This window comes from Nipponia nippon, unplaced genomic scaffold (assembly GCF_047370975.1).
Source record: "Nipponia nippon isolate SJK-2023a ecotype South Korea unplaced genomic scaffold, ASM4737097v1 scaffold_17, whole genome shotgun sequence".
NCBI lineage: Eukaryota > Metazoa > Chordata > Aves > Pelecaniformes > Threskiornithidae > Nipponia > Nipponia nippon.
The window spans coordinates 6331773-6344914 of record NW_028262333.1 but is presented as its reverse complement, the minus strand read 5'-3'; the positions used below and the strand labels follow the sequence as shown (position 1 = coordinate 6344914).

At 52.5% G+C, this 13142-nt stretch overlaps 1 protein-coding gene across 3 annotated transcripts in view; it reads right to left on the bottom strand.

Annotated features, from left to right (window-relative positions):
* Positions 1-3234: 3234 nt before the first annotated feature.
* The window catches only part of PDGFRB (platelet derived growth factor receptor beta), a 34127-nt gene continuing 24219 nt past the window's right edge, over positions 3235-13142 (bottom strand). For all 3 annotated transcript variants that reach the window (XM_087753910.1, XM_009466803.2, XM_087753911.1), the window contains 6 exons: positions 11959-12081; positions 10434-10545; positions 10047-10146; positions 9822-9927; positions 9089-9327; positions 3235-8583 (listed from right to left, as the gene is read on the bottom strand). In XM_087753910.1, the coding sequence (XP_087610036.1) occupies positions 8433-8583; positions 9089-9327; positions 9822-9927; positions 10047-10146; positions 10434-10545; positions 11959-12081 (831 nt within the window). In that variant the 3' untranslated portion in view covers positions 3235-8432. The remainder of the gene's footprint in view (positions 8584-9088; positions 9328-9821; positions 9928-10046; positions 10147-10433; positions 10546-11958; positions 12082-13142) is intronic.

Below are 13142 nucleotides of genomic sequence, written 5' to 3'. Positions count from 1 at the left end.
TGCAGAGTGGGGTCTTGTGGCTACAGAGGACCACTCCCAAACCCCACTCCAGCACCATGCAGGGGCAGGGTCAAGCCCAGCCAGCTGCAGGCTTGCCTTCACCTCCCTCACCAGCAGGGACACATGTTGGGGTCCAGCCTGCAGACCCTTCCCTGTCCCCAGCTGGGCTGGGCGACACAAGGAGGATCCCAGCTCTTCTCCTCTCCCAGTACCTCCAAGCCTGGGGCTCACAGCAACCCTGTCACCATCAGGCAGCCACAGAGCTCAAGCAGGGACCCTTCCTCTCCAGGAGCCCATCTCACCCAGCCATACTACCTTGCTGGTGGGGAGGCTTTCTGAAGCTGTTTTCTGATTGACAACCTGGCAGGCACCTGGGAGTGGTAATTAGGCACTTCGTTAACCCTCCCCTGGACCACACCTCTTCCAAAACAAGGGGTGAGGGTAGGCTTGAAGCAAAAGAGTTCTCCTAGGGACACTCAAGTCAGCAAGATGTTAGCAGATCGAGTCAGACACAGGGTGCCCCCTGCTCTCTGCTCTGTCTCTGGATAACCTCATGCTGCAGCAGAAGTTCACGACAGTTCGTGGCAGCTCTGGGGTGGGAAGTTATGGCCACCACCTGACAGTGCTGGGAAGCACAAGGGAGGAAGGTCCTGCCTCGGGCAAGCCCAAGGGCTCTGCCTTAGCTGCACCCATTGATGGGGAGGTGACAGGGACACTGGCTGCGAAACGTGGGTGGAAGGAGATAGGCTTTTCCAAAATGTCTGCACAGAGGTGGTTGTTGAATCTGCGCTTGCAATGCAAAGATGCCAGGCGGAGGATTGCCCTTCATGCCTCCACAAACTGGAGGGGAATGGGCTTCTCCAAAGGGGGCAATTAGAGAGGTACCAGCAAGACAAGGTCTTGGGGCCAAGAGATGAGAGCATGGCTGACTGTGCTGGAGATGATTAAGAGTCATGGGAATGTGGAAAGAGCTCTTGGTTTTGGCCAGAAGGATAGCTGGAGAGTGTGAGGGAGTCCAGAGAGGAGGAAAGGCAGCTTTTGGCCAGAGATTTCCTCTCAGCAGTTTTTCCTGGCAGGATGTGGGGATAGAGGCAGCATGCTGCGCTGGGGGACTCCTGCCCAGAGCTGGGGGACCGTCGAGCGGCTGGGCCGCAGGAGACGTCTGCCTGATTATTCTTTCCTCCTTTTGAGCCAAAGGGGCTTTTTAAAGGATGTTTGTTTCCCTCCTTCTTCTTCTTAATTTTTTTTTTTTCCAGGAACAAATGCCAGCTCAGAGAGAACTGACTCACCAGTGTGAACAAGTATTAAACTTGTATTAAAGATAGGTTTAATACAGAGAAGGGAAACAACCTCTCAGCCTCCCTTCTTCTCTTTGAGGAGGCCCCTTGCAGAGCATCTCTGATGGTAGTGGTCCACAGGTGACAAGTCACAGCCTGTACACACAGGTGCGCAAGCTGGGCTGGGCACACCTGGGGATGCTCAGTGGGACAAGCTGGGGTTCGTTCCTCATTGGTGGCCATCTCTTCCTGCCTATAGGCTGCACCCCAAATCCTGTGGTTGCCAGCAGCAGCTCAGGCACAGGAGTGCTGCTGGGGCTCATGTGCCCAAGCAGCTCTGAGCAAGGGGCAGGGATGCTCTCAGAGGAGCTGCAGCCTTACTTTGAGTCACTTGAAGCCCAGGGATGTCTGTGGAGGCCCCGATGGCCAGGAAGGTGCGCTGGGAGATGGCATGAGACTTGCTCAGTGCCTTGCTGGCTGCAGGCTGGCTGTGGAGGGAAGAGTGGGAGGCTGCTGTGAGCCCTGGTTGGGAGCACTGGGAGCTCAGGCTTGTTTTCCAGGCGAGGAGTGGGGCCCTACAGCCCTACAGGACCCTTGCACTGAGTACAGCTGGCCATGGTGTCATGCCTGCCTGTACTGCTCTGCAGCAATCTGGCGACACATGTGAAACACCCATGTCCCAGGAGAGCTGCTGGTACCCAAACAGCTAAAAACCCTGGTTGCAGCAGGCCAGGGTTTGTCTCTGCAGTCTGAGTTTCTCTGCTTCCCTGAGCTTTTCCATGAGGTGTCTGTCTCATCACTGGAGAGGACACTTGTTTCGGGGTGGGGAAAATGCCCTGCTGGGAGGCTGGTAGTCCCCATGTCTGCCTACTCATTCCCAGCCCCGTGACCCCTCCTTGGTGCATCCTGACATGCAAAAGGCCTGCCAGGCAGGGATCGGGCAGTGGGAGCCAGCTGGGTTCAGGGCTGAGGTCTACCAATTCCCCCTCCCTGCTCCCCCCCAAGCCTTTGCTGCAGCCTCTCTGGAGACAAGGTGATTTTTTTCCATGCTGATTCAGCTCCTGGAGAAAAATGCCCTGTCTGCCTCTCATGGCTGAGCCGTGCCAGGTGACTCAGAGCATATCTGGGGAGAATCAGCCTGAGCTGGTCAGGGAGCCTGCAAACCTCCTCTCCGGCAAACTGAGCAAAGACAGGAGCCCAGGACAGGCCGTGCTGGAGAGGGGAGCCTTCCTGGGGCTTGGACCTGTCTCCTGCTGCAGCTGGTGCCTTGGGTTTTTCGGTACATGAAGGGTTTCCAGGAAATGAGGGAGGCATGACTGCTGCCGGGGGGACTTGCACTGGGGCTGCATCATGCAGCCTGAAAACAGGGTCAACATCGATATATTTAAACCTCAGTTCAAAACCCACTGTTAGCAGCAATCCCGGGCTTTCCAAGCATGTGGCTCAGAGCTGGCTGCAAACAGCTCCGCTCAGCAGCCTGGGGTCATTTTCGAGAGGAGCAGTTTCATTGGAGCCAGAGAGAGGAGAAAACTTTGGGCTGGACTCAGGAGGTGCCTGTCTCTCATGGGGCTGGGGAACCCCAGCACTTCTGGAGAGGTGACTGGGAGACCTCTTGCACTGGGGATACACAGGGGAACTGTTCCCGGTGTCCTTCCCTCTACTCACCTCCTCCCAGTGCAACACGACCCACAGGCTGGCCAGTTACCAGAGAGATGGGGCAGATCCTTCCCTGTTCGCAGCCCCTTTTCCTTACCACGTCTCTGGGCTCAGCTGTTGCCTTGCCGTGCTTCTCTCTGCCTGGCTCCCAGCTTGGCTTTCGCTAAGTGTCGGAGTCATGCACAGCGTATTAACATGCTTAGCCTTCACCCACCACATGGCTAAGCTGTATTCCCAGCCCCATCTGAGTGTGAAAAGGTGGCAGCAACCAAAACCAGGCAAATAAAAGAAGAGATGGAACTTTGCAAAAAGAAAAACACCTTTATTTTTAAACTCTTTCTTTAAAAACGTATTTGTAAAAGTTTATGGCATAAAAATAATATCTCATGGCTATAGATGTGACATAGTACAAATCCTACAATACATCTGTAAACCTAGGAAAATGTTAACTCTTTGGTACCTTAGTTCCGAACTCTGTTTTTTCCTTTGCCCTCGGGATGGGGATGGTTTCTGACAGACAGCGTGGAGGCAGGTGCTGCTTCTGTTCAGAGATGCTGCAGAGTAACAGCGTGATGCCAGCACAGCAGGAGGGGCACGCTTTGGGCAAGCCTTGCAGTTATGGTGCAATCCATGAAGGAGGACAGGACAAGAACAATGGGACGCTGCAGGCCTCCCAGCACGAGTTGGCTTCCCTGCCTCCTCCCACCCCTGCAAGAGTCATCTCTCCAAGTGCCGCTGGAGCTGAACTGGAGCAGTTCCCTTGCCTTTGCCAAAGCCAACTGGATCCATCTTGGCATGTCCCAGAGACTTCAGCCCTCCAGGTGAAACATGGGAATTATGCTGGGAGCCCAGCAACCTGTGTGCTGACCCATGAAATCTGATTTTTGAACGATGCCTGGCCTTCCCTGGGCAAGTCCCTCAGACAACATCGTACCTCCACCATTACATTCAGCCCTGGCCGCTCAGCATCCAGGCTGGGCTGGGGTCTGCTGCAGAAAGGACCTGTGCATGGCCCAGGAGCTGCCTGGTGCCCAGTGAGGACCTGCAGGTGCCCTGGCTGCTCTCTGCCTGCGCAACCACCTGGGGCAAAGGCTGCCAAAAGGCTGCCAAGGGCTGCCAAAGGGCAACCTTCATGTTCTCCAAGCAGGAGCTCCCTGGGGCTGGCTTGGCAGCCCGCTGCTCTCCTGTCCACGTGGGACATCCTATGGTCTGCACTGTGAACTGGCCAAACAGGTCCTGGGGTTTGAGCTAAGCACTGAGCCCGGCCAGAGCCCTGCCTCGCGCCTGTGCGTTGGAGCATGGGGTTTGCCTCCTTAGCACATTAGCTGACATCTCATTTTAGAAAAAGCCCCCGAAAGGAGACATCTGTGAAATCCCCTTCTCCAGATCTGCCCAGCTTTACACAGGCCCAGCTTCCCCACAGCCAAAACCTAACCCACTGCCCAGTACCTTGTATTTGTGGTGCTGTCTCTCCCCCAACCCAGAGCCCTGACTGGGAAGAAGGGGAAGAGCCGTTTCTCACTTATGGCTGGCTTCCTCCTGGCTGCACATCTGCACTGCACTTCTGCCTCCCGTCCCCATGGGACTCTGCCACAGTCCCCTCGGCAGGTGAACAGAGACAATTTAGTTACAAGTAAAGTCCGCTGTGCTCTAGATTTCTTAACACGACACAAACAAACACTAAACGTGACACTCTTGCTTAAAAAAATAATAACACGCTCAAACTGAGAAGGACAAAAGGATTAAAACCTGCGCACACATCAGTCTGAGAAGCATCTTAAATGTGGAAAGAGACACCGGAGTGTCGCATTAGTTTCTGGGATACACCTAGGTATGTATGAAATAGTGACTGGCAGTAGGCTTATGCATATACTGGTGCTGATAACGATGTAACAGCTGTAGAGTAAAATATAATCTACAAATAAAAGATATTGCACTAGAGATGGGCCCAAGCTGTTGCATCTTTTTGGAGGGCTCAGTTTGGGTCCACCTCTAAACACAAAACCACACCCAAACAGAAATACCGATTGTCGAAACTAAACACCTGGAGGGACCGGTTCCCTTCAGAGTCTCACCGGAGAAATTATGGCTACAGAACTGATGGGCCCAGAACAGCCGATCGTTTCTCCTGGCCCTCACCCGCCAGGCCATGCAGGGACTGGAATGTCGGCAGCAGAGAGAGAGGGAGCAGGGGGCTGGAGCTGGTTCCCCAAGCGGAGAGAGCTTGTCTGGGGGGCTGCTGTAAGCCTCAGCCCTGCCAAGCCCTCTCTTTGAGGAGAGTTGCAGGGATGCTTAGCAAAACATGTTGGCTTTACCCAGCTGCCAGCCTGTCCCTGGCTGAGAAGATCTGCTCGCTGCAGCGGGTGTGCATGCCCTCGCTAAGTGGTGATAGGAATAGTTGAGTAAGGACAGGAAAGTACCACAAAGTGCAAGACTTGGCCCTTGCAATCGCAGGGCCAAAGGCAAATATTTGGTCATATCTTTCTGGAGTGGAGAATGGTACCATTTTATCAAGAGTCTGGTGTACCTATTTAAGAAGGAAGAGGGAGGTGGGGTTAGCACCCTGTCAGCAGCCAGAACAGGTTTTGATGCAAAGAATAATTGCCATAAATCTACAAATGGGACAAAATGCAACAGGCATCCAAATGTAGCTAATGCCCAGCTAATAGGACAGGATACCTGAGTTCCCCCAGCAGGGAGAAGAAATAGATCTCCTTTTTCAGGACCATGGAAACTATTTGATAGTGGGAAATTAGTAATTTAATTAGTAATTCATCTGGACAAGATGGAGTTTAGCACAGGATTTGTGAAGTAAATAAGCAAATGGCCAAAGGGAGAGCGAGAAGGGGTTAACTGATGGGGAAATCTTTGGGCTGGACGGAGGTAGTAAAAGTAGCTCTCCAGAGTTGCTCTTGGTGCTAGAAGTATTTAATATTTTTATTAGTCAGTCCAGCCCAAAAATAACGGTTTGTTAACAAAATGTGCTGATGACCCAATGTCTGGAACAGCGGGGAGTATCTTGGTTAGAAATGCTGGAAGGATAGAAAGACGAAGATGCTTAGATTGGTCAGAGGATGACTCCAAACTACCAGTATGTTGTGGCTGGGAGAAGGCCAACATTATCCAAAGCTACACCAGGCAAGTCAAATCCAGTACAGACCAGAACTATTAATGCCCTATGCAAGGTCTAGATTTGACCTCACCTGGAGTACTGGATACTTCTGGTCACCTTTGGTAGAGAAGGGTAAATTAAAAATGGAGCTGGTGCAGACAGGGGCTATTAGGATGGGCCATCCTATGGGCTCAAGTGGCAGTGACATGGATCCTACCAAGCACCTTACGTGTTAGAACAATAAAGTGGTCTGACCCCAAGGATCTCATGAGTTACTGCTTCTCCGTGGTTAGGATCATTTCATGAACTGTGGCCACAGAAGATGGCTCCTTCATTACAAGCAGGAGGAACAGAGCATGGAAAAACAGTTGTCATTCACAGTGTGTTTCCTACGGATGGTGGGGAATCTGACCACATGGGCTGAAAATATACTCCACCGGCTGCCAATAAAAGTGCTATTTCTTATGTTCACATTTTACCAAGGACATCAGCCCACAAAACATCTACTCCTCTCTTAGCTGTATAAATGGCAGCATTGCAATGACAGACAACTTAAAACAGAAGCTGTTTTGCTGGGGATTTCTGGCAGAAGTTTCATATTTTGAAAACATAATAATTCTCAGTGGCCCTGAGGTGGCAGAAGCCCAGCAAGATGCTGACTGAATTTCTGAATTTGTAAACCTGCCTGTGCAATTTTTGTAGGATGCACAGAGAGATGTGCATGAGTAGGGCAATGAAGGGGTTAATGGGAGTGGGGGGCATGCAGCGAAGAGAGCTCTGTGCAAGGCAAAACTTCTTTCAGAAAAAAACCCCGCTGGTTTCTATGGTGTCAGAGCTGTAGTTTTGGGGGTCTAGCTTTCATCTCTGCAGAGGTGGGGTTCACCACTGACTTCAAAAGCCTGGTGTTCCTCCTGCTTTGAGTCTCCTCGTTCAAGTGGCAGCTGAGAGCACAAGAAGTCCCAGGCCTGCCTGTGAGAAGCAAGGAAGGAGGCGAGAAGCAGGAGGAAGGTCTCTGCCCTTTTATTCTTCAAAACACTTTCCAAGAGAGAGGAATCCTCCCCGATTCCTCTTGCTCTGCTTGGTTCCCCATGACACTTCATCCACAGCCCCGGCAGGCTGTGAGTGGCTGTGCCTGACCCCTAGAAAGTGGCAGGGTGTGAGATACAGTTCGGCTGTGACCAAAGAGCTTCCCAGCCTCTCTCCCTCTCTCTCTTTTGAGATGTCCCTGGGTTGGTGTTCTGGCATCCTTATTGCTCCCCATAGTCTTGCTATGACTCAGGAGGGACCGGTGAGACCTCCCATCCTGAGAAAGGGTGTTCGGGTGAACAGGGAGCCCTTTCTTCCCAAAGATAAGGCACAAAGATTTTACAGCTGGCGGGGTTATATGATTTCCCAGCAGATCAGCTGGGCTTAGTGGCAGTAGATTAATGAATAGCCATATTGCTTCTTATACTGGCCCTGGCTAGTGGATTAATATATTTGTTCCCTTTAAATCTTCAGTGGAGAATAATTAGCTTAGTGTCCACACAGACGACATGAACAACATTGGACTGCCCTGTTTGCTACTACAACAGAGTTCTTGTGAGAGCATTTTGAGTTCCTGGCATGCTCTCAGGGCTCCTGGTGCCATGCTGGGCATGAAAGGGTTCAAGGTGTGACAGCCCCTCTAGGTGGGTGCAGAGTTGTGCCCCAGAGCCATGGGTACCTGTAGTGCTTGTGATGCTCTATCCACCGTAGAAAAGCTGTCCAGAAAGGAAAACAGTGATTCAGTATCTCTGAGACACTGGCTGGTCTCTCTAGGACTTGGCTGTGCTTGGAGGAGAATCTACCCAATGTACTCTTGATCTCCAGCAGCTGAAGGTTGGTGCTGTAGGTTCTCTACACCCCAGCAATGGGCTCCAAGCAAATCATCTATCCTGGTGACATTTCACAGAACCACGGTGTGGCTGGTGCTGAGACCATCAGAGAAGTGCTGGTGCAGAGGAGATGAAACTCATTGCCCTGGAGGGGGAAGAGGCTGGAGCATCATCTTAGCAATGCAGAAAGTGGCGCCTCTTGTGGAGATCCAACCCACGTCTTCCACTTGAAAAGAAGATGTTGGTCTGTGAGATGTCTCCCTCCTGCAGTGGTTTGATCACCAAGGAGGATGTGGCAGTGATCTGCAAGGTTGCTGGCACTGAGCCACCTTTTTGTAAGGGGGAAGGGGATGGCAGTGGGGAAAAGTCTTTCATTCCCCACCCAACGCTGGGACATGCGAGGGAAGGAGGAATGCTGGGACAGGTGGGAATGTCCGGATGTACAAGCACAAAGCATGGCTCTCTGCGATGTCTGGGTCAGCCCCTCGGCTGGTCTTGCCGTGGGGAGATGCAGAGTCAGCCCAGCTCTGACTACAGGAAACTCTCCTCCACCTCTTGGTGCCCTGTGGTCGGCTCCTGGCAGCCTGGCTGTGGGTCGGATTCCTGCTCCTCCTCCTGCCGGAGGCCCAGAGGGCTGTCACAGGATATTGTAGATGATGTGTTGGCCTCGTTCAGCGTAGAGCTGAAGGGAGACAAGGAGGAGAGAGAAATGAGCGCCTTGTCCCGTCTCACAGTGAGAGAGGATTCCAAATGGCTGAGAAACGTGTCAATCTCCTGGCAGCCCCAGTCTATCTGAGTAGCTTTCCACAGGGGGACAGACAATATGACCCGGGTCTATTCAGCCTTCAAACACAACATACAGCCAGCTGGGCTCTGCAGACTGTGCGCCCCAGTGTGCCCTGCTCCTTGTAAGTGGGGTCTCTTGTCCCCAGCTGTGCCAGCTGATGTACGGGGATGTGACATGACACCCTATCTTAGCTCACATCCCAGCTCCTCTGGTTCATCTTCATCCCTGCAGGCTCATGCGAGGTCGCAGCACCTCAGATGGGGATGACACCACCCTTCTCTCCTGGTAAACCCACCCCTGGTCTGTCCCATAGCAGAGCATCCCCGTTTCCTCCTGAGGCCCCCATTGTCACATTTGGGAAGTCAGAGGAAGGGACAATATTCAGAAACAGTGTTTTTACCTGGCCCGGCTGATGGAGGCCTCCTGAGGGAGATCGCAGATCGCCTCGGGTTTGGGATCAGGAAGAGGGATGATATAGTCATTCTCGCCCCCGTTCTGGTGCACGGCTGTGTAGAGGATGCTGCCGGTGGGGGAGCTGGGAGTGAGCCTGGCGTTGTTCAGCCCAGGGATTGTGGGTCTTGTGCGGACAACAGCAGGGTGGTCACTCTTCATGAACTCTTCATCCACCTGCTGGTACCTCTGCTCTCGCAGGGCAGGTTACCAAAGAAATGGGAAGGTCTTGTGAGTGGAGAAAATGCACTTGTATTTGCTTTCCCTCTCTGCTAGGCTTTTTCTAGAGGGGCTGGCATCTTCTAGCTGGGTTCAGCTACCCTGACTCTACCAAAGACAGGTCATGAACCTTTCCTAAGGGAGAGATCAGGGGCACAATTCCACAGCTCTGAAATACCAAACAGTTGGAGGCAGGTTTTTATCTCCTGCCAGTTCTGATTTCCGCAGTTGCTAAGATACCAGACTGTCTGGTGATGCCAGTTGTCTCAGCAATGTCCCCAGGATGCCCAAACCACCTTAATTGGCTGTTCAAACTAATGCAGCCTTAGTCACAGCAAAATCCTCTGGCACAGCAGCATGAACACTGGTTGCCAAACCCTGATCAAGAGCCCTAACCAAGGCAGCATCCTCCACAGAGCATTGACCCTCTTCTGTCCCTCCAGCACAGGGTCCTTTGAACGTACCTTTCTGTAGCAATCCACCAAGAGGTTTCCCATAAGCACCACCAGCTGTGAGAAGGATGGTCTGATCTCAAACTTCTCCTCCCAGCACTTCTGCATGATATCATAGCTAACAAGAGGGAGAAGAGAGCTCTCTGGTGAGTTAGTGGGTGGGGAGAACAGAGGCAGAAATGCTTCTGTAGTTTGTGTAGGGCAGGCACAGGGCAAATGCGTATGAGCAGCACTTACATTTCATCAGAGGCGTGGGTGGGTTTGGACATCCGATAGCCACGTTTGATGGCATTGTAGAACTGTTCGTTCATAGGCAGTTCAGGGTATGGAGTCCCCCCTGGGTGTAAAGGGAGAGGAGGGAATCAGGCTGGTGGATTTCCTGCCACCCCCATGCCAACATGCATTTCACACCAAGGCTTCCTTTTTTCTTTACCTTTCCTGTTTCATTTCACTTCCAAATGGCAATGTCAGCATGGGAAAGAAGGAGAAAGGGAATGAAGCACTAATCTGACTGGTAAGGTTGGGACTTGGGGGTTAGAAATGGATTTCTATTGTCTCTGGGAAGGGATCCTGCTACCATGCTATCAGATCTACAGACACCACCATGATCTCCAGGGCACTTACCTAGAGTGAATATCTCCCAGAGGAGAATCCCGAAGGACCATACATCACTCAGGGTGGTGTAGAGGTTGTTGAAGATGCTCTCTGGAGCCATCCACTTAAGGGGCAAGAAGGTCTATGGGGAAAAAAATGGAACAAGGAGAGAGTCAGCTGCATGTACAACACTCGTTTCAACAAATGAGAGCCTGACACCCAATTTACAAGCAGAGAAGACCCTTCAGAGCTGCCCATCAGCCCAGCTCATCTGTTGATGTCTGCTGTCAGCCACTTCTTGGAGGGACCAGTTTCCTCTTCCCTTGTGAAAGATGAACCCAGCAGGCAGGAGGAAAGAGTGGGTGGGCTACATCCGTTTCCACCAGTCTACCATGATGAGCTGTCATGGTGTGCGTTCTCTGTTCCCTAGTTCTTGGGGAGTCCACTGACTTGCACAACATGACCACAGCACTCCTGAAGGGAGTCCAGGCCTATCTGGACTTTGGAAACCTGAGACCAGGCTGGACAGGGCTATGGGAAGACCAGAAAAGAGCTGAAGGACACATCCAGCTTTTTCCTGCCCTTACTCACTCAGAGAGATATACGAAAAGGAGCCTCACTTGACCAGCTTGTATGCAGCACTGGCTGTGCTGTTCCTGGGATTTGCTTGCACAATGAATACCAAAATAATCTCCAGGAAGGATTGCAAAGGGGCCCAGTTTCATTTCTTGTTTTGGAAGGAAAAGCAGCTATGCCAAGGCTGGACTGGAAAACCCCAGCCACTCTGCAGGAGGGTCTCCCTGCCCAGGCACTGAGTACCTGTCTGCCATCCCACGCAAATGGGAGAAAGCACAAGAGAAGTTAAGTAGTTCATGGAGTAGATAAAGATTGGGGTTTGAGGGGCCTGGCTCCGCCCTCAGCTACCCCAGCCTCAGTTTCTCTGGGAATTACATGGCTTGCTTTGCTTGGGGTTGCATGTTCCCAAACGCCCCAGGGCTGGAGTGACCATGCTGTTGTTGAAGTCACAGGGGAGGTTCTGGGGAAGCTCAGTGACAGCTTCATCCTCTCCTGCCTCGAAAGATTGGAGACGTCTTTCTGGAAAGTGGCTGCTTGCAGGAAAACACTTCCTCTTACCCTGTGGTCTAGTGGTTAGAGCAGAAGTCTGTGAACCTCTTCCCAGACTGCGGCACTGTCAAGCTGCCTAACCTTGCACTCCTCCTGCCTGCAGCTCAGGACCGGACTCAGCACTATGCAGGGAAGGGATGCAGCACTGCTGCCAGCGATGGGCTGTACAGGGGACAATCCTTAGTTTTGCTGCTGTTGCCCATGTTCTTCTGTAAGAGCCTGGAGATATGGGTGTGCAATTCTGCTACTCCACAGCATGCAGAGCACATCAGGCGCAGGATGGTTGGCCATTGACACCATCTCCTGGCAGTCCTGCCCTGTCACCACCCCGGGGCACAATGATGGACAGACGACTCTCAGGGGGAGCATGTAGGGGATGCCAGGCCCAGACCCCCGGGAAGAAAGGGCTTGCATGGCTCCTGGTACTCACACTGCCTTTGGAGATATAGTTAGAATCCCGCATGATGTCTCTTGCCAGGCCAAAGTCACAGATCTTCACCAGCTTCCCCTCGCAGATGAGGACGTTCCTGGCAGCCAGGTCACGATGCACACACTATAAGGGGGAGGCAGGGCACTGTCACTGCGAGGGGCCCCCAAACAGCCTGAGGAAGCAGCCCAGCTCTAGCACTAGCCCGTTTCTGGGGCTGCAGGGACAGGAGTCACCTCACATCGTTTGAGGCATCACCTCCACCTCTAGGGACACCCATGGCTCAAAGCCACTAGCAGAGCTACCACATTTTTGCTGCTTGCCTGGACTGCTACCCCCGTGACAGCAGCAGGCATACAAACCTGGCAAGGGCAATTTGAACAACCCAGCAGAGAGGGGATTGCCAGGGCCTGACCAAGAAAGAGGGGTGGTAGGCTGGCAAGGAGGGGATGTCTTCATCTCTGCTTGGACAATCCAACCCAGCAGTCTGAAGACATCAGAGTTACACCAGCCTAGCTTGTGCCTCCTCGTTTGCCAGCATGTTGGATATTTTCCATATGAACAGTCCCGAGGTTTGCTCAAGACCGTGCCACACTAGTGAGCATGTTGATATTACACCACTGTAAAGCATGACTGTGGGAAGCTGTGGGAAGCTGGGAGCTCCTCTTCTGTGCTCCATGGGGGAGCACTGACCATGCACTTTTGGGGATCAGACTGTCTGGCTGGAGGCAGAGAGCCAGGAATTTCTCTCCACACATCATTGATGCTATCCCTACCCCTTTTCTGCGCCCTGCCCTGTGTGATATTTCCCACGGTCCAACTATGTTACTGCCTGCCCTGGGCTAAGCCGGACCTTAGGAAATCGCAGAGCCTAGTCCTCTGTGGTGGCTTAATTTCCACTAAACAAGCACTTCTGTTGAGGCCTGGGGGGCTCAGAGCAAGTGGTGCAATAGGGGTGTCTGTGGAGAGTAGTAACTCTGCTGCAGGGTGCCTTGTGCTTTAGCACAGGGAGGTTATCACTGTTTGGTCATCCTGGTAAATAGGGATGATACAACACCACAGCTGTGCTGCACATGGCTTGGGAGGAGCTCAGAGTCAGGGAATCTGAGGTCTGAAGCTTAATCTGAGCCAGCGTTAACTGTCATGTGCAAATGTAGTCATGCTGATCCCCAGGACTGTGTTTCCAA